Genomic DNA, 22,190 nt, shown 5'->3' on the forward strand with positions numbered 1-22,190 from the left:
TCACCACGTGGTGAGGAAATAAAAACAGATGGAAGCTAAGTCCTCTTTGGTCACAGTTGTCACCCACTTCCCTGCTTTCTCTCTGGGTGTCATAAAATTTTCTGGTCTGCCTATGAGATCGTGGGACGTCAGGAATGACCCCTGGCTGCCAAGAGGTTTTGCCCAGACTTAGCCTTGTCCCAGGGCGGGTACAGGGAATGTGCTAAGAGAAAAGATGAAAGAAGTACGGTGCCCACTCTTAGTCACCGTCCTCTCCACGCCCACATCGGGAATGGACAAGGTGAAGGGCAGACTGGGCACATGTCCCCTGGACTCTGGGCTTACCCAGGGGGAGGTTCTCTCTGGCATATGGCCCCCTTTCTCATGCCCATGTCACAAAGGCCACAGTTAAAGCTTGGAAACACTATTTTCCAGAGGCTTGGGGCGGGGAAAGAGAACGAATTCTCTTTGTGTCAGGACCAATGACTGGCTGGTACACTCCTGAACCAGTGGACAACCATTTGTAAACATGCCCCTAAGGAGGGAATAGAAATGACAGAGCAGGCCTCCAAAGGGTAGCTGCTGCTGCTTCTTCTTTTTTTTTTTTAAAGATGACCAGTAAGGGGATCTTAACCCTTGACTTGGTGTTGTCAGCACCACGCTCAAAATAAAATAAAATAAAATAAAATAAAATAAAATAAAATAAAATAAAATAAAATAAAATAAAATAAAATAAAATAAAATAAAATAAAATAAAATAAAATAAAATAAAATAAAATAAAATAAAATAAAATAAAATAAAATAAAATAAAATAAAATAAAATAAAATAAAATAAAATAAAATAAAATAAATAAATAAATAAAGGCAAAAAAATATATCCAAAACTTGGGGATGAGAGAAGCCTTGTCCCCCCATCCGTCCCCCGGCCTTTGAATGGACTTTCTTTGCTCTCCAAAGGAGGTCGCCATCTGCCCACAGTGCTATCACTCAAGAGTGATTTTAGTTCCTATTCCTGAAGGGTGATCAGGTTAGGAAATATAGGCCCTAAACCCTGGGACATATTGAAACTTATCAAACCAAAGAGATAGGATAGTTGAATCACCTCTTAAAGAGCTGCTAACCGTCACTGTGGGGGGTCTGACAGGCTCTGATAATACCTTACTGCCACAAATACACTGGGGTCAGTGGAGCAGGGATGGAGGAATCTCTCTCTCTCTCTCTCTCTCTCTCTCTCTCTCGCTGCTCCACCATGGGCCTCTCTTCATTTACCATTCCTATTCTTACTCTTCATCTTTAAAAATGGCTCCAGCGGGTAATTTGCCTCTAAAAACCCCCTGGATCTATGAAACCCTATGTGTTTCTCATGACACCTAAAATGGAAAAGGCGTAACAAAACTCATCTATCACTATTTAAAGCAGCCATTAAACCAACTCCTCAGCTGGCCAGTTAGCTCAGTTGGTTAGAGCACAGCCTTGTAATACCAAGGTCAAGGGTTCAGTTGCCCGTACTGGCCAGCTGCCAAAGAAAAAAAAAAAAACCACAACCCAACTCCTTACTTTGAAAATTGGCATTGAAAGGGAAAAAAATTAAGCACAGATGCTGCTTTCTCAGGAGAAGGAAAGCTCTGCAAAAAATGTCATTTAATTTGTATGGGAGGACTGATATACTTCAAAAATCGTTTTGCATCGCCTCATAAAATTATTGAAACAGGAAAGAATGATGAACAGGTGTTGAAACTATCAATGAATGGGTGGGAGAGCAGGGAAGCAGGGGCCAGTGTAACCCCACGCAGATTCTCTGGAGAAAAGAGGAAAGAACGTTCACTGAATAATGGGGGATCAGACTGCCATCACCTTAATCAACTATGATATTTACTTCAATCTAACCAAGTCTTTAGATCTAATTTCCAGTTTACAGAAATTACAAGAGAGAAAGTACAAGCTGAATGACACCATGAGGATGCAATCAGACAAATGCATACAGTGGGATATTCTGTAGGACACATGGCTCTGTGTTTTTTGCAAATCAATGTCTGGAGAAAACTCTAGATTAAAAGAGAGAATGAAGAACAGACTGAACATGTGGTCCTGAATGGGATCCTGAGTTGGACAAAGCAGCTCTAATGGATAATTTGGAAATGTGAATACGACTGGACCTCAGGTGGTATTAAGGAATTATAAATTTTGTTATGTGTAAAAATGTTATTTAGGGTATGTAGAAAAAGATTTTCCTTTTTCAGAGATACAGACCTAAGTATTTAGGGGTGAGGTATCATGATGTCTATAATTTTCTAAAGAATAAAGTGATTTAAAAAGAAATACCACTAAGGGCTGGCCAGTTAGCTCGGGAGGCTAGAGCCGGGTGTTGATAGTACCATGGTCAAGGGTTTGGATTCCTGTAACTACCAGCTGCCAAAAAAAAAAAAGTATATATATAAAATTCTAAAATATAAAAAGAAATACCACCACATCTCACCCATTCAGATGGCGTTTATTAAAAAAAATAATAGAAAATAACAAGTGTTGGGAAGGATGTGGAGAAAGTGGAGCCCCTGTGCACTGTTGGTGGGAATTAAAATGGAGCAGCCACTAGGAAAATGGTATGACAGTTCCTCAAAAAATTAAACAATTATCATATTGTCCAACAATCCTACTTCTGGGTATATGCCCAAAACAACTGAAAGCAGGAACTTAAAAATATGTTTCTAGTAGAAGAAACCCAAGTGTCCACTTACGGATGAATGGATAAACAAAATGTGGTGTATGCATACGATGGAATATTATTCAGCCTGAAAAATGAAATTCTGACACATGCTACAACATGGATGAAACTTGAGGATATTATGTTAAGTGAAATAAGCCAGACACAAAAGTACAAATACTGCATGGTTCCATTTATATGGGGTCCCAAGAGTGGTCACATTCATAGAAACCAAAAGTAGAATGGTGGGTGACAGAGAGTAGGGGAGGGGGGATGGGAGAGTTAGTGTTTAATGGGGACAGAGTTTCAGTTTGGGAAGGTGAAAGAGTTCAGAAATGGATGGTGGTGACAGCACAATGTGAAAGCATCTAATGCCACTCAACTGTATACCTAAAAAAGGTTAACATGGTCAATTGAGGTATTTTACCACAATTTTAAAAAAATGTGACAAAAATAAGTAAAAACAAATAAAAGAAATAGCACCCTCTCCCAGAAGAATCAAACAGCTGGGAACATCCCTTCCAGGACTGGTCCCACAACCAGCCAGCTTCTGCCATCTTGTCTCATAAACATTAACTGAGAGAAAAAAGAATCTGGCCAAAAAAATAAATAAATCCTTTTTATAAGTGAGATCATCTCTGAACCTCTTCAAAGCGCTTTGCTATTTAGCAGTTTACATTCACGTGGGGAGGTCCAGTGATTTAAAGCAGGCTTTACCATAGCTTTCACTTGTCACCTACCTTCTTTGTGGGTAATTAAGGTTCCCTTTATCCCATCAAATACATGTTTCCTTCCCATCTTTGTAATATGGAACAGAATTAAACAATGAAAATATTCCACCTGTCTTCACTTAATCTTGCCTCTTTTCCTCCAGGTCATCTAAATTTGAAGAACAGATGATCTGACAGTGTTATTTGGTGGAACACATATCCATCTTCCTAACAAAGCCAAATGAGAGTGAGAGAGAGAGAGAGAGAGAGAGAGAGAGAGAGAGAGAGAGAGAGAGAGAGAGAGAGAAACATGACGACTTATTCTCAATGTATATGATCAAGTCTCCTCCTTTATGAGAGAGAGAGAGAGAGAGACAGAGAGAGAGAGAGAAACATGACGACTTATTCTCAATGTATATGATCAAGTCTCCTCCTTTAAAACAGGAGATATATGATGGCATCTGAGGAAAAAAAAGTGTAAGGGATAGGCCATTGTTCCAGAAATAAAGCCATGATAATAGCAAGCAATCACTTACTGTGCCTGCCTGGCTTTCTAATTACTCCACCAAAGGCGGGAGGGAGGCCTCAATATCTCAATTACTTTCCAAGAACTTGTCTTTGGCATTATTAACACAGCCAGCTGAGCAGGTTATCAGCCTAAAAAGAAATCCTTGGCTGTAGACTTTAATTACAGGTTATTTCAGCTGAACACTGTCTTAAAGTTCCAATATAGTGGTTCAAATGATACAGATAATGCTGAAAAATTCCAGATGAAGTAAAAATCTAAGTCCAGAAGGATAAAGGAGGATGCCTAAAATTTAGGGGACAAAAGGGTCTAGGGAGTACCAAGGAGGTCTTCTTAGTACTCCTCTAATAAGTGTTCTTTTAACAGCTGGCTGAGACTGAGACACAAAAACTAAAGTAAGGAGCAAGTAAGTCACCAAAGAGGACTCGGCGGCATTTGGGGAGCAGGTAAAAGGGAACAAGGAGATGAAACTAACTGAATACAACTTCATCTTTAGACGTTGAGAAAATGTTGCTATGGAGTTCATTCGCTCAACAAATATTCATATTTCCTGGGCCCCAGCTATCTGAGCGCAATCCTGCAACAGCAGGATACCAAAATAGATAAGCAAAAAATTAATGAGAAAAGCTCCAGTCTCAAGATGCTAGTGAAGCCTTAGGACAGGTATGTTCACAGTCAACAAAAATGCAGAATAGAATGTAGAAGTCCAATGGGAAGAGAAATGGGGGAAGTATATCCCTCAGGACCTTGGCAGGAAATGGATGGCACCCTGGTACCTTCACACAGGGTCACAGAGGCCTGGCAATGCACCCCAAGCCTAGGGACAGTGAGGAGCCATCACCTCCACTTGGCCAGGGGACTAGGGGAATGAGTGATTACAAGAAACACAGAGAGAAAAGCTGGAGAGGGCCATGGTCTTCGATAGATGGAAACAGTCAAGCTGCAATGATCCCACAGCGAGGAAGCTGGGGAAATAAATACTCCCATCTGAGGCAGGGAAGCCCTTTGATGCAGCCCTGGAGCAGGCTGGAGAGAAACCCAGGGGTGCACCTGGAAAATATCCAGCTCAGGAAGCTCCCTGGTGAAGAGACCCTGGACCTTGGTGATATCAGCACCATATTCTGACCGACTGAGTTAAGTCTGGACCTTGGTGTTATCAGCACCACTCTCTAACCAACCAAGCTAACCAGCCAGCCCAGAGATGACTTTAAACAAGATAGAGAGTCACTGAAGGTTTCATAACAAGTGTAAGGGGCTGATTATGTCTGGTCACATTATCCTCAACAGAACAATATATATATAATCTTGTTTTATGTGTGTTTCTGTTTAAAAACATCTTTTTTTTTTTTTTTTGTCTTTTGTCTTTTTCCGTGTCCGGCAACGGATCACAACCCTCAGTGTTGCCCCCGTACCGGACCGGGGACCGGCAACGGGATTGCAACCCTCGGTGTTGCTCCCGTGCCTCGCTCAGCCAGTGAGCGGGAACCGGTCTGCATGTGGGATCCGAACCCTCGGGCGGGAGCGCCGCTGCGCTTCCCAAGCGGCGCACTATCCAGTGCGCCACCGGGCCGGCCCTAAAAACATCTTTTTAATATATAATATCGATCTATTAACATTGAACTCCTGGCCAACAGTTCTATAACTCATGCCTGAACCCAGCTCATCAAACACACAGATTTTTTCTGCATGTTATAACCGTCTCGCACTCAGGAACACCACACAGCACCTCAGCACCACACTTGGGGACCATTTTAAACAGTGAAATCGCCAACAAAAAACATAAAAATTTGAAAAACGTGGCACAAAATAGAGCAGGAAATGGACACTTGTTTACAGTAGAGATCATTACCTGATTCGACCTCAGCCTAGAACGCGTGTGTCAGGTGACTCACCCTGTTCCCCACTCTGCTCTTGCGCATGTCTGCAAATGACCACGCGAGTGCCACAAGTATTGATTCTGGTGTTACAAATAAATTTTATCAAGTAGGCAAATTTGCAAAGATGAAATACACAAATAATGAGGCTTGACTATATTTTAAAATAAGCCTCAATTTTCATTTATTCCAAGGCGATGTTAAGGTCAGAACTCTTACCTACAAAAAGCCAGCAGGAAAAGCTACTATTCTGTCCTGCCCAGACCTCATGTGTGGTGTGACTCTAGAAACTTCCACCTGCTAGCTTCAATTTATTCCACTCAAAGGGGGGTGAAGAGGGCTTTGATGGGATCTTTGTCATTAAGTTCACCAGCAGGTACAAACTAATATCGTTCAGCCACTAACAAATTTGGAATTGGAGTCCACACAAACCAGTCCGACACCTGGGTCCCAGCTCCTAAGAAACTGGGACATCCCTTTACCACCAACAATTTTCTCTCAACTGGATTTTTCTGCTGTTGATGTTGTATACAACATTACTGTATTTAGAATAAGCAAACCTAAAATTGAAAAAAAAAAAAAAGAAAGAAAGAAAGAAAAGAAAAAAATACCAGGAGATTCTCCGTGTTAAAATATAAAAAACAAACAAATTAAAAAAAAAATAGAATAAGCAGACTGACATTTTTTTCTCTAAAAATTATTTTTCTTGTTACAGCACAGTGTAGTAATACCAAGATCAAGGGTTTGGATCCCCTTACCAGCCAGCTGCAAAAAAAAAAAACTATTTTTTCTTTAGCAGACCACCTTTTGTGTGCATTCTTTTATAAGAGGCTTTTCTTGCTTTCCTAAGAAACTTGAAGGCTCCAAGCTCTGTAATGACTTGGCTATCACTTAGGAAAGCCCTTTGGATTCCAGGCCAGGAGCCCCTGGCTGCACCCTTCCAGCGTCCACTTGCGCTTCCTGCCTTTCTCTGTGCTCCTGAGCTTGAGGTCCTGGCCTTGCGCTCCATCACCTGCCTCCTCCTTCTGTGCATGCTGAGCTACGCATTCCCTCTCTTGGAGCTGCTCCCCCATGAGGCTTCCACAAGGCTGTCTGGCTCTCGGAAAGGTGGACTAGACATCTGACCCCCCTGACGCCCTCTCTTCCTACCCTGGCCCAGCGGCAGTGCCCATGGTCTTGGTTGCCTCACACCTCCAGGGGCACATTCTAAGTAAGGCACTGACCACCCTCCCTCTTGAAGGGCCTAGAGCTTCTCCCTTCTAGGGGACTGATAAAGGAGAAGTAGCTTCTTAAACCAGCCTCCCCCGCAACCAGGAAACACCAAGGAAATTAAGCCATTCAGGCCCTCACCTGATTAAATTTTGCACAAGCAAATCATAATTTAGGGATGGAAATGTCTCTAAACCATCTGTCCCCTCCCCTGCTCCCTACTGCTCTTTCTATGTCCTCTACTTCTATCCAGAGCATCACCAGCCTTCTAGGGGGCAGATTCAGGGTTATGGCTTACTTATAAACCATAATTTTTTTTTTTTCCTTTTTGTCTTTTTTTTTTTCGTGTCCAGCAACGGATCGCAACCCTCAGTGTCGCGCCTGTACCGGACCGGGACCAGCAACGGGATTGCAAACCTCGGTGCCGCGCCCGCACCTCGCTCAGCCAGTGAGCGGGAACCGGTCTGTATATGGGATCCGAACCCTCGGGAGCGCCGCTGCACTCCCAAGCGGCGCACTGTAGCAGTGCGCCACCGGGCTGGCCCTTATAAACCATAATTCTGAAAAATTATAATAGCTGTCACTGACTGATGGCCGACTACAGAGGTATATCACAGACAGCATCTCACAGCAACCTGCAAGAAAGGCACTATTAGCCCCTTTTACAGACGAGTGAACTGAGGATTAGACTTGCCCAAGACTGCACAGCTAGTGGCAGAACCAAGATTCAATCCCACAGGCATATCTGACCCCAAAGCGCATCCCAGTTGTGCATGAGAATGACCTGGGAAGCTCTTAGAAAATGCAGATTCCGAGGCCCCGCCCCAATTCTATGGAATCACAGTGTCCAAAGCAGGGCCTAGGAAGCTGTATTTTCTCAACAAATTCCCCAGGAGAAGCTGATGCCACCAGCCTGAGGGCTGGTCCTCATTAGACCGCACTGCCTCCTTCCTAGGAAACTATGGGGCCCTGGGTAGGTGACAATAAAGGACAGCCATTATCACTGGTCCCCTCCTCCTCCTCCTCCTGCTCGTCAATCATACATCACCCACTTAATTACTCTGGGCTGACGAGAATCGAGAGCAGGGCAGAGTATGTGACAGGAAGTACACGGGGCCTCTCTGACTGAATTATGTGCCTCTCCTCTTGGGAATGGATGTGTGCCACTCCCGAGGGACCCCAGATCAGGCCTCTCAGATCTAAGAGAAATGGCAGAACCAAAGGTGACATGGGCATCGGGTGTGCATGTCACTTCCTCCTGTGCTTCCTGTGTGAAACTGTAATGCCCCCGTAAGGAAGCTGATCCAGTAACTACTGACGAGGGCTGTCCCCATGTCCCCTGTCAGGGTACTTGTCCTATACGCCCCAACCTCTCTGTTCCTATAGTCTAGAAAAATTGCCAATAATTAAAATTCAAGTAGCAGCCTGGTTTGGCCACCAGAGATAATGGATTAAGGAGCAGGATGCATCAACAGGCTCGCTTGACAGAGGCAACAGTGGTTTAGTCTCCCCTCCATCCTCAGTTTCATCCAATGAACCAGCAAGCCAGCCGGTAGAGGTATCTGGCTGGTGAGCAGAAGGTCAGCTCACTAATAAGGCCGAGGTCAGAGGTTGGGCCTCAAATAAGCTCAGATCCCTCTCCTTGCCACTAAGGCCACAGACTGACCCCCCAAATCCTGCCACCTGGTCATAAAAGGAAGAGGCCAGAGTGTAGAGAGATCAAAACAAATCCACTACCACTCGTGGAAACAGCCAATCAGTAAATGGTGATGGATGGTGATTCAGTAGCATCTTGGATTTGAAGGACACCCCACCAGAAATGACCTCCCAGCACTTAATCAGTTCCAGCAAAGGGCTTTGTTCTCCTGGAGGCAAGGTGGGAGATCAAAGCATTGCTTGCTAATCACCATTTCGCATTAATTACTTGTTCTGTAACTCAACCCAGATCAAATACACTCCCTACCTCGCACCCTGACAGCCTCAATGAGCACCCTTGATCTTTCAACCCGACCTGTATGAATGTGGGAGGAAGCCGACTGCAAACCTGGGAATCCAGAGACCCCGGGCGGCCCAGGCAGTCAGTCGTTTAGTTACTTCTTCCTTTCCTGTTAACTTTTTAACCCCACAGCCAGGAAATGCAGAAATACAGCATGGCTTCCCCTCCCCCTCCCCTCTGCCACATTTCACTGGGTTCCTCACAAAGCAGTGACAGAAACACACAAATACCTTACTACTCACAAGCTGTGTGGCCCGAAGCCTAGCGGTGAACCTCTCTGAGCCCCCAGTTTCCTCAACTGCACCACGGAGATAATACCGTCCACCTCCTACCCTTGTTGTAATGATAAAGTAAAATCTAAAAACTGCATCTACAGACTGATGAGTATATTGAGGAGGAATACCAGGGGTTCTGCTACACTGGCAGTCATTTCTTCCTAGAGCTGAGTGGGGGGTGGGGGGCCCATGGTATTCATTCTTCTTATTCATACCCTTTTGTGGCTCTGAAATCACTTTTTTTTTAAAAAAGATGACCGGTAAGGGGATCTCAACCCTTGGCCTGGTGTTGTCAGCACCACGCTCAGCCAGTGAGCGAACCGGCCATCCCTATATAGGATCCGAACCCGTGGCCTTGGTGTTACCAGCACCGCACTCTCCCGAGTGAGCCACAGGTCGGCCCCAAAATCACTTTTAATAAATGTTATGAGCCAAGTTGTGTTTCCCCCAAAACTCACAAGTTGAAGTCCTAACCCTCAGCACCTCAGAATGTCGATTATATTTGGAGAAAGGATTATTAAAGAGTAATTAAGTTAAAATGGGGTATTTAGGGTGGGCCCTAATCCAGTGTGACTGGTATCAAGAGATTAGGACACAGGTATAGACAGAAGACCATGTGAAGACACAGAGAAAAGGCCATCTACAAGCCAAAGAGACAGGGCTCAGAAGAAACCAACCCTGCTGACAACTTGATCTTGGACTTCCAGCCTCCAGAACTGTGAGGAAATAGGTTTCTGTTGTTTAAGCCACCTAGTCTGTTATATTTGTTATAGAAGCCCTAGCAAACTAATACAATAAACTTCAAATATATTTTAGAAAACATAAGCTAAATTAAAAAGAAAAAGACTGGGGCCGGCCCGGTGGCGCACTGGATAGTGCGCCGCTTGGGAAGTGTGGCGGCGCTCCCGCCCGAGGGTTCGGATCCCACATGCGGACCGGTCCCCGCTCTCTGGCTGAGCGAGGCACGGGGGCAACACCGAGGGTTGCGATCCCGTTGCCAGTCCCCGGTCCGGTACGGGGGCAACACTGAGGGTTGCAATCCGTTGCCGGACACGGAAAAAAGACAAAAAGACAAAAAAAAAAAAAAAAAGAAAGAAAAAGACTGGGCCGGCCCCGTGGCGCACTCGGGAGAGTGCAGCGCTTGGGAGCGCAGCGGCGCTCCCACCACCGGTTCGGATCCTATATAAGGATGACCGGTGCACTCACTGGCTGAGTGAGGTGCGGTCGACACCAAGCCAAGGGTTGCGATCCCCTTACCAGTCACAAAAAAAAAAAAAAAAAAAAAAAGAAAAGAAAAAGAAAAAGACTGCACTAGCATGCCCAATAAAAAGACAGATAATAAATACTGGCGAGTGCACAGAGAAATTGGAACCCTCATACACTGCTGGTGAGAATTCAAAATGGTGCAGCCGCTTTGGAAAACAGTCAGGCAGTTCCTCCAAAAGTTAAACATAGAGCTACAATCTGACCCAGCAATTCTACTCCAAGCTATACACTCAACAGGAATTAAAACATATGTTCACATAAAAACGTGCACACCAATGTTCATTCACAATAGCCAAAAGGTAGAAACATCCCAAATGTCCATCAGCTGATGAATGAATAAACAAAGTGTGATCTACCCATACAATGGAATATTACTCAGCCATGAAAAGGAATGGAGTTCTTCAGATAGATGCATCATCTAAATAGCACTGATCTGAGAGTAAGTAGAGAAAATTATTTTTCTTATAATATTGTAGTATCTTACGTCATACTACATAATAAAAATACAAAAGCAGAAGTGTTCAAAAAGAAATGAAGTTCTGACACATGCTGCAACCTAGATGAACCTTTTTTTTTCCATAGCTCATGTGCAGTTTAATTATAGGGAGGCTTGGGGAGGATGGGGCTTCAAGAGCAGCATTTTTACCAAGTTGCTCTAAAAATGAAACAGGATCCAGACATGGTCCCTATGCTAACAGTTACAGTAAATTTCAAAATCTGAGCAGCAACTGGAATTGTTTCTTGAAAAACGAACATGGACAAACAAAATTGGTGCTAGGTACAGTCACCAGGGTCGGAGTGCCAGGCTGCACCCCACAGGCCTTGCATCATGGGTACAGCCAGGGCACCAAGGTTAGGGACTGTGGACTCTGGCACCTGTTCCGGGGTCCTTGCACTCCTCAGGGACTGGCCCTCCCCACACACTTCAGAGCAGTGGGCAGGAGCCAGGCCTGGCCAAAAGGAGGATCCAGTCAGCAGGCCTGGGCAGCCACCTGCACAGCAAACGCAGAGGGTTGCAGCGTGCCCAGGTCCTGATGGCACACCCCCAAGAAGTCCGCCCCAGAGTGGCTTCAGTGTCTTCACAGAGTGGAAAGGCCCTGGGGGGTCTTTCCCAGGGATGCAATAAATATGAGAATCCAAATGGAGAAACAACAGATACAAAAGGCTCAGCCTGGCTCCCACTGGCCTTGCTGGCTCTTCACAGACGAGGTGTCTCCAAGTCAGCAGTTCTGCTGTCCCTGTGGTGCTGCGCTGTTGGTGGTGGGGACCCAGTGCGACTGACCTATCCAGCCGCTGCCAGGGAGGCAGTGGGGTCCCACCAGCAGGACCCTCCCCAGCCCCAGGGTATGGCCAGTATGGAGAGGGAGTAGTGAAGCAAACTCAGGAGACAGGGCTGGGGAGGGTAGAGAAAATTATTTTTGTCTTATAACATTGTAGTATCTTATGTCATACTATATAATAAAAATACAAAAGCAGAAGTGTTCAAAAAAAAAAAAAGGAATGAAGTTCTTTTTTTTTTTAAAGATGACTGGTAAGGGGATCTTAACCCTTGGCTTGGTGTTGTCAGCACCACGCTCACCCAGTGAGCAAACCGGCCATCCCTATATAGGGATCCGAACCCGTGGCCTTGGTGTTATCAGCACCGCACTCTCACGAGCCACAGGCTGGCCCCCAGGAATGAAGTTCTGATGCATACTACAACCTAGATGAACCTTAAAAACATTAAGTCAAATGAAAGAAGCCAGACACAAAAGGTCACATAGTGGATGATTCCATTTATGTGAAATGTCCAGAACAGGCAAATCCATGAAGACAGAAAGTAGATTTAGTGGTTGCCTGGAGAGAGGAAGATTAGGGTACAGGAGACACTGGCTACTGGTGAGGGTCCTTTTAGGGGTAGGTAAACATTCTAAAATTAGACTGTGGTGATGGGTGCACAACTCTGAATATACTAAAAAACACTACACAATTTAGGTGAATGTTATTATTATTATTATTATTTTTGGTAGCTGGCAGGGAATTGAACCTGAACCTTGGTGTTATCAGCACCACACTGTAACCAAGTGAGCTAACTTGCCAGTCTGTCATCTGTCTTATTGTAAGCTGTTTAAAAAACAAAAAAAAGGGCCGAGCCCGTGGCGCACTCGGGAGAGTGCAGCACTGGGAGTGCAGCAGCGCTCCCGCCGCGGGTTCGGATCCTATATAGGGATGGCCGGGGCGCTCACTGGCTGAGCATGGTGTGGCCGGTCTCACAAAAAAAAAAAAAAGACAGATAAAAAACAAAAAAAGACTGATACCCATAAGTGTCGTTGAATGCTGTTAAAGGTCAACTGCTCTTTCTTGTCCCTCTCTACCACCCTTTCCCACCCAGCCTAAGGGCTCCAACTTCTCTGCCCAGTGTTGAGGATACCAGCCATGCCGAACTGGGTACACACCACCGTTTATAAACCTAACCACAGCAGGAATCTTAGATAAATAAGGTCTAGTCCCCACAGAAGACGCCTTCCTGTTTCTAGGCCTTTGGAGGAAAGGGAACAGAGGTTTGGTTTAAAAAAAAAAAAAGGCAGCTGGCCGGTTAGTTCAGTCAGTTAAAGCATAGGGTTACAACGTCACGATCATCCGTTCGGATCCAGACACCCAATGAGCTGCCAAAAAAAAAAAAGTGCCTATAAACCCCTCAGGGAGTGGGCCAGGGTCTTAAGCACATTTGCTGGCCTGATGAGATTTGCCTCAGAAAGGCTCATTTGGGCCCCTCCATTAATTCTGATTACAGTGGATGGTGGTGAGTTTGTTTTCTTAGAAGTCCATGATCTGCAAACCCAAATACCTCTCCTGGAGCAATTCCACGGCTAGGAGGGAAGCAGGCGGTGAGGCACACCAGCTTTCCTCTTTAGATTCAGCACAGGGTGCTGTCTGTGGTCTAGTAAATAGCACCTGTACTTGCTGCACACGTAAGGGAAAGCCAGCCGTCACGCTCTGCATACTTCTATGGACTGGGGAATGAAAGGCAGAGGATATGGAGGGAAATTCTCTGTTCCCATCACCACCTAAGTTCCCACTAAGCTTCAAAGAGAATTCAGTACCCAAAAGAATGGATGCCCTTTTCCCCAGCAATTCCACATTTAGGAATATATCCTAAGGAGATCACTGAATGAAAGTGAGAAGAATCATCTAGAACAGCACTGTTCAATAGAAATATAAGGTGAGCCACATATGTACATATGTACTTTTAAACTTCTTTTGGCAGCTAGCCTGTACTGGGATCTGAACATGTGACCTTGGCTTTATAACACTTTTGAACATTTTTGTAGCCACTTTAAAAAGGAAAAAAGAAACGGGTGGAATTAATTTTAATAATCCATTTTGTTTAACCAATACATAAAATATATCATCATTTCAATTAGGGTTGCCAGATTTAGTAACTAAAAATACAGTGTGCCCAATGTGATTTCAGATGAACAATGAATAATCCTATTGAGCGTAAGTATATCCCATGCAATATTTGGGACATGCTTAGACTAAAAAAAAAATTGGTGTTTATCTGAAATTCAAATTTAACCAGGCACCTTTTTTATTTATTTTTTTAATTTTGGGTTTTTTTTGGCACCTGGCCAGTACAGGGATTGAACCTGGTGTTATCAGCACCATGCTCTAACCAACTAAGCTAACCAGCCAGCCTTGGACATCCTTTTTTAAATCCGGCAACAGTAATTTCAACATACAATCAATATAAAAAACTAATTACTGAGGCATTTTCCTTTTTTGTACTAGGTCTTTGAAATCTGTTGTGTATTTTACACTTAACAGCACATCTCAATTTGGGCTAGCCATATTTCAAGTGTTCAAAAGCCAGGTGGCTACCATTTTGGACAGTGCAGATGTAGAATATTTCTCTCAGTGTTTTTCATAACAGCAAAAAAAAAAAAAAAAAAAAAAAAAAAAAAATCAGAAATTAGCAAAATACCCACCACGGCTACTTAAGTAACAACTAACATTTAGAGAGCGCTAACCATGGGTGGTTGGTTCTAAGGGCTTTGCATGTCTTATCTCACATAGTCCTCACAACCATTGGAGTAAATACTGGTAGAACCCCCCTCTACAAAGGAGAAAAGTAAGGCTCGGGAAGCTTATTTAATTCTCCCAAGGAAGTGGTGAAGCTGAGTATAGACAGATGAATGGTAGACAGATGGATTGCTACATATATATCCCAACTAGCACGGCCTTTAGAAGGATGCACACTAAGATGTCATTGTTTTCTCTGGATGGTGGACTTTGGAACAGGCACTGGCTGAAAGTTTGGTCTCTGCTGTCAAACTGACTGATCTTCAAGTACTTGGCTCTATCCAAACAAGTGACTTCACCTTTTTAAAGCTTCAGTTTCCTCAACTATAAAATGAGAGTCATGATTATTTACCCCATAGGGCTGGGGTTATAATAGAGGACTAGGCAACAGAAACCTGCTCCCAATAAGTCCCCAATAACATAACTATTATTATTCTTCCTAGTGTCTTTGTGCTTTCCTGTTTCTTTTTCCAAGTTTATTTTTAAAATGATTAGAAAACAAATATATGTTCGGAAAAAGGGAAAGAAGGAGTAAAAAAGGAAGGAAGGGAGGGAGGGAAGAAACGAGGGAACCTTTCCTGTTTGATTAGACATTTTTATATTGAGCATCAATAAGATTTACAAAGAGAAAAAAATTACTTTCAAAGGAGAGGAAAAGAGCCCATGAAGCTACTGGAGGAAAAGAAAGGAAGGAAAAAAAGAAAATCCACCAAATGACAGGGAAAGGTGAGTCAATTCCTAACAATTTTCTGAGTGACCACCAGGGGTCACTTCTTGCAGTTTCCACATCTAGGTAAAATGATCCCTTTTAAAAAACAAAAGCCTACAATGAACAAATCAATACAATCAACTTAACTAGGGTGCCCTCTCCCAGGAGCCTCCCCCAAAAGCTGCTGACATTCATCCTACAGGAGATGTGAAAGGCAGTGGGACACAGTCTCCCATGTACTATACTATGCTGCTGTGGGCAGTCTACTTCTTACCTTTGGAGTCTTCTTTGGCCAAGTGACCACGGGGACCCCAGTGATGGCCAGACTAGGGTCGTCATCTGCATGCTCCTTCAGGACATTCTGTGGCCAAACAAAGGAGCCATATTAGCTCAGGGTGAAGGGGAGGTCTCTGAAGGAGACTGGGGGGTAGACCAACCCCAGCAAAAGACTGAGAGCTCTCTAACAAAGCCAATGCCTATCCACCACCTCCCACACAATAGAAACCAAGTTATGAGGATCCCCTGGGGTTGGCAAAACACACTACATTTCCCTCTCCAAAAAAATGTTTAAAAAAGTAAACCACACAACTCCCTGCGACTTTCATGCATGCATCACCCACTGATCCCACTTATGACACCAAATACTTGTCCAGAGCATCACAGATTCAGATGAACATAATCCCATTTAATTCCTACCAAGTACCCTAGGAGGGCTGGGCAGTGGCATGACAAATCCCCTAAAGTACACAAATTCAGCTTTGTACTCAAAAGAAAAAATAAAATAAAATAAAATAAACAAAATTATCCCCTACTGGCTTGCTGCCAAGAAAAAAAAAAAAAAGATTAAAATAGGCAAAGCCAACTGTGAGGTCTTGATACCATCACAGAGCCCTGACTCTGTCCTTCCTTTAGTTAGCTCATCACGTGTATCCTAATCCTGGTGTATAATGACATGTAATTGTTTTTTGCAACATGGGTCCTAAATACAAGTAGATACTTGATCTGGTTTAACCCAGGATGAAGTCATTTGGCCAAATACTGGCAGAAAAAAGAGCTGTGATGAACATACTGCCAGGCTGGGTGGAAAGTCTCCCATACAGCACACTGTGTTCATGTCTTTGTGAGTAGTTTGAAGGTTCTTCAGGAGTAATTCTGACTCTACCAGATTTTGGCCTTGTGTGCAGCTGACTTCAGAACCTCATCCAGGTGTAAGATGCCACTCCAATGAATTACCTCTAACTTACAGGTGAGGTATGCTAGGTTGAGAAAGATTCAAAGAACTTGGCTGTTGCCCCAAACTAGGGGAGGGCAGAGCCCCTGAACACTGCCCTCTGGCACCAGACTTTCCACCCCATGACCACCCACACCCAGGGTCTTTGGGCACCAGACTTCCCACCTCACGACTGCCCCACACATGGGTTTTTTCAGCTACATCTATAGTATGCCATGAAAAACATGTTTAAGAACCCAGACCTTTCACTGATCTATTCTGAACTTCAATCGTGGATTTTGGATTGTACAAGAACATTCTTTCAGGAACATTTAAGAACAGAGTAAATCATAGAGTAGCACTTAACAGGAACAGCAGAAGAGCTCAGAAGATAAATATTAGGTGAAGATTATTTTAACTCACTTTCCCTAATCCACGTCACCAGAAATGACTCCAGTTCACTTCTAATTTACGCTATTATCCTACCTTCCTGATTATCATTTGATTGCCTAATTTTTAAAGATATGCCTATTACCTTAAACCAGCCTGAAGAACTCCCTCCTTTCTCCACAGGAGACAGCAAACAGCACAGTGGTCAAGGGTACTGACTCTAGGACTGGTTGATGGGTTCAAATTCCAGGCCCAGCACATACAGCTTTCTCAAAATCCCATAGTCAAGGTCAATGATTTATAAATGCTGTTTATAAAAGGTCTCGATTTACTGTTATATCCCCAAAGCCTCGCACAATGACTAACCTATAGTGAGCTTCCAGTAAATAAAGTTTCGGGTTTTTTTTGACCGGTAAGGGGATCACAACCCTCGGCACGGTGCGGTCTGCACTGCGCTCAGCCAGTGAGCATACCGGCCACCATCTACATAGGATCTGAACCCACGGCCTCAGCGCTACCAGTGCCGCACTCTCCCGAGTAAGCCACGGGGCTGGCCCCAGTAAATAAAGTTTAAAAAAAATAAAACCATAAATACCAAAAAAGAGACATGCTACAAAATCTCTGACCAGTACTCCTCAAAACTTTCAAGGTCATCAAAAACTAGGCAAGTCTGAGAAATTGTCACAGCCAAGAGGAGCTGAAGGAGACTAAATGTAATATGGTATCATGAATGGGATCCCAGAACAGAAAAAGGACATTAGGTAAAAACTGAGGAAATCTGAATAAACTAGAGACTTTAGTTATAATAATCATGTATCAATACTGGCTCATTAATCATAACAAATGTACTAACATAAGATGTTAAAAATAGGAAAAAACTAAGTATGGGGCTGTACATGGGAACTCTATATATGCTGAATTTTTCTGTAAATCTAAAACTGTTCTAATAAAGTCTATTAATAAGAAATAATTTTTTATTTTTTATTTTATTTATTTTATTTTTTTTAAAGATGACCGGTAAGGGGATCTTAACCCTTGACTTGGTGTTGTCAGCACCACGCTCAGCCAGTGAGCAAACCGGCCATCCCTATATGGGATCCGACCCTGGGGCCTTGGTGTTATCAGCACCACACTCTCCCGAGTGAGCCACGGGCCGGCCCAGAAATAATTTTTTAAAAATGCCATCAAGGGGCCGGCCCGGTGGCGCAATGGATAGTGCGCCGCTTGGGAAGCGCGGCGGCGCTCCCGCCCGAGGGTTCGGATCCCACATACAGACCGGTTCCCACTCACTGGCTGAGCGAGGTGCGGGAGCAGCACCAAGGGTTGCGATCCCGTTGCCGGTCCCGGTCCGGTACGGGGGCGACACTGAGGGTTGCGATCCGTTGCCGGACACGGAAAAAGACAAAAAAAAAAAAAAAATGCCATCAGGGCCGACCTGTGGCTCACTTGGGAAAGCGTGGTGCTGATAACACCAAGGCCACGGGTTCAGATCCCTATATAGGGATGGCTTGTTAGCTCACTTGGGAGAGCGTGTTGCTGACAACACCAAGTCAAGGGTTAAGATCCCCTTACCAGTCATCTTAAAAAAAAAAAAAAAAAAAAATGCCATCAGACAGTAGTAACATATATAATGAAGCAAAACAGAAATCTTAGGCTGCCAATTCTTCTACCACATATGCAGCATATTTAAAAAGAAATATAACTTCCATGTTCAGAGGCCAGGAGAAAAAAAATTATTTAATAAAATAAAAAGAAATATAACAGAAAGGAACCAAGAATGGATATGATTCAACTCAGGTGTGGTCTTCACATAGGGCATAAGAAAGGCTACCAAAAGTTGGGGGGAGTGGGACCGACCCCTACCTGGGGAGGGGGGGGAGTATTTCATCACTGACAGTGTTTAAAATTGCCAGCTCATGATGATGATAAAAAGCAGACCAACTTTTAATTGATTTTATTTTAAATTATTGTCTTTAAATGCACCATAGGCAATGTACCCCTTATTACTTGCCCCAGGTGGGCCATTCCCACTGTCCCCTCCCCACCTTAGTCCCCCACTCAGAATAAGTTGGACAAGTGCAAATGTAAACCTCAGGAGAGCAGCTGCCACTTACTTTATTGAATGAATGCATGGGAGTAAGGTGCTCTGAGTACAGTAGTGGCTCTGTGCAGGGTACTGTAATAAACATTTCAAATCCACTCAACCCTCTAGAGTACCCTGTGACATGGATCATTATCATTTTCATGGCACAGAGGAGGATACCAGGATTTAGGCTGATGAAGGGAACTGTCCAAGACCCCACAGCTAGTAAGAGGCAGAGACCAGGTTGGATCGCGATCAAGCCAATTCCAAAGCCTGTGCTCTTTAATCGTGATATCATTCTGCCTATCTTTGAAAAAAAAAAGGGTGGTCCATGTTCATAGCTGTGTTACTCATAATAGCCAAAAGGTGGAAGCAACCCAAGTATCCAGACAAATGGAGACACAAAATGTGGTCTGTCCATACAATGAAATATTACTCAGCCTGAAAAAGGACATTCTGACACAGGCTACTACATGGATGAACCTTGAGGACATTATTATTATTATTTTTTTTTTTTAAAGATGACCGGTAAGGGGATCTTAACCCTTGACTTGGTGTTGTCAGCACCACGCTCACCCAGTGAGCTAACCAGCCATCCCTATATGGGATCCGAACCCGGGGCCTTGGTGTTATCAGCACCGCACTCTACCGAGTGAGCCACGGGCTGGCCCAACCTTGAGGACATTATGCTGCATGAAGTAAGCCAGACATAAAAGGATAAACACCATATGATCCCACTGATACGTAGTACCTAGAGCAGTTGAATTCATAAAATGGTGGTTGCCAGGGGCTGGGGAGATGCAGGATGGGGAGCTGTTGTTTAATGGGGACAGAGTTTCAGTTCTGCCAGATGAAAAAATTTCTGGAGATGGATGGTGGCGATGGCTGCACAACAATGTGAATATACATAATGCCACTGAAGTGTACACCTAGAAATGTTAAAGTGGTCAATTTTATGTTATGTATATTTTACCACAATTTTTTAAAAAGGGAGGGGGCAGTGGGGCAAAGTAGTCCCTCTCTAAACAATGGATGCAGAGGTTCTAGAAAGTACAAGTGTACCTCAAAAAGTTCACAGAAAGATTTTTTTGTTTTTGTTTTGTTTGGGTGACTGGCTGGTGTGGGGATCCAAACCCTTGACCTTGGTGTTTTAACACTGCACTCTAACCAACTGAGCAAACAAGCCAGCCCTTCACGTTATCTTTTTTTTTTCCTAGACCCGCCTCCACATTATCTTTTAATTCTACTTCTCCATGAACTTTTTGAAGTACCCTCATAGGAGGTGGGAACCTAATATCTCACTAGTTAAACAGTTACTGTTACGATTGGGGAAAAAACAGTTGTAGAGTATGATCTGGGTTCGAATTCTGCAACTTACAAATTGTGTGACCTTGAGTAAGCTGCAGCTTTCTATACTCCCACCCCAAGGGGGTAGAACAGTGACATTGACCTTGACTTTAGACTATGAAGCTGAATGTGATTTTACTACCATTAGTAGAAGCACTTGTTGAGTGCTTTCTCTAAATATTAATATAATCCCATCTGTGGGATATGGCTGACTCTCCCCATTTCAGAAAGATAGAAACTGAAGTTCAGACAGGTTAAGTGACTTGCCCAAGGGCACACAGCAGGAAAGTGGTGGAACCTGGCATTGATCCAGTCCATTTGACTACAACCCTAGGTCAAAACATTGAGCAACAAAGCCTCAGGAAACAATTCCAGTACCTGCTGGAGCTGATCTACACCTTGTTATTTAACAATATGACACCTAGGGGACAATCTGGGCTCCATAATCACCATGTGATTAACAAATACAGAAGTGAGCTATCCTCTTCTATTCCTTGCAAATCAGAGAGAGAACTAATTCAGCCACCAACTCCATATAAAGTATTTCTCAAAATTCCCCCCAATCAGACAGGAGGCACTCATGCCCAAAGTGGGCCCATGCATGCATGAAATTTTATTGACATTTCATGGTTTCTCTTAATACATATGAATCTCACACCCTCCTCCACTTAGATCAGTGTTGTTTTTTCTAATAATAATGTTTCCCCTTCACCCCAAAAAATCAGTAAGGAAAAAAGGGCTTTCCAGAGAGATGTTCCATGTTTAGGCAAAGCCTTTTTTTTATTTTAAATTTTGTATTGGAGGCTGGCCGGTCTAAAGTCTTTTTTTCAATGTTCCTTTATACATGGGCCCCATATGGTTGGGGGAGGGGGCCTTCACTTCCACAGGACTTCCTGCCCCCTTAGCCCAATCCCAAACTCTAGGCTGGTGGTGACAAACTCAAATGCCTCCAGGAACCAGGCTGTCAAGTGAAAGATGTAAATGGACTAGGACAATAGGAAATGGTGAGGCTTGTGGCAAACCGGAGACCACATGGGCACATGGTACTCAGTTCCAACCACTGACCTCTTGTGGGAATGAAAGCCCCACCAGATCTCTGATTTTTCAGAAGAAATCAAAGATGTAGAATTTTATTTGAAATCTCCAAATTTTTAAATGTTGGCAACTCACTGAGACTTAAAAAAAAAAAACAAAAAAAACCCAAAAAACGTAACTGTGGGCTGGTTTGGCCCATGGGCCATCAGTTTGCAAACACAGCTCTGTATATGATTGAAAATGCCCACTCGCCTTGGTTTTCTTTCAGTTTCCTTCTGAACTGTCTAAAATTTCTTGCCATTTCAATACCAGAGCTGGAGTTGGAAACTCACAAGCATTGGGTGGAGGTCTCTTTAGACATCCTTGGTGTTTGGTTACAAAAAGCTATTACTGGAGTTGTGTTAGTAATAACTAAAAATTAATAATGATAAGTAATAGGGCCGGCCCGGTGGCGCACTGCTACAGTGTGCCGCTTGAGAGCACGGTGGCGCTCCCGCCGAGGGTTCGGATCCCACATACAGACCGGCCACTCACTGGCTGAGCAAGGTGCGGGCGCAACACCAAGGGTTGCGATCCCGTTGCCGGTCCCGGTCCGGTACGGGTGCGACACTGAGGGTTGCGATCCGTTGCCAGTCACGAAAAAAGACAAAAAGGAAAAAAAAATAATAATAATGATAAGTAATAAATTACTACTTAATTTTTTTCCTTTTTTGCAGCTAGCCAGTATGGGGATCTGAACATGTGACCTTGGGGTTACAAGGCTGCACTCTATTATTTAATTTTTTAATTTCACCTAAGTGACCTTGAGTACTGATCC

The 22,190-nt window shown here is 43.8% G+C and overlaps 1 protein-coding gene across 1 annotated transcript in view; it reads right to left on the reverse strand.

Annotated features, from left to right (window-relative positions):
- KDM2B (lysine (K)-specific demethylase 2B) overlaps positions 1-22,190 on the reverse strand; it is a 135,063-nt gene that overhangs the window by 42,882 nt on the left and 69,991 nt on the right. Inside the window, exon 11 of the mRNA XM_008587388.1 lies at positions 15,583-15,669. Within this exon, the coding sequence (XP_008585610.1) occupies positions 15,583-15,669 (87 nt within the window). The remainder of the gene's footprint in view (positions 1-15,582; positions 15,670-22,190) is intronic.

The sequence above is a fragment of the Galeopterus variegatus genome, unplaced genomic scaffold (assembly GCF_000696425.1).
Source record: "Galeopterus variegatus unplaced genomic scaffold, G_variegatus-3.0.2 Scaffold4362, whole genome shotgun sequence".
Taxonomy (NCBI): domain Eukaryota; kingdom Metazoa; phylum Chordata; class Mammalia; order Dermoptera; family Cynocephalidae; genus Galeopterus; species Galeopterus variegatus.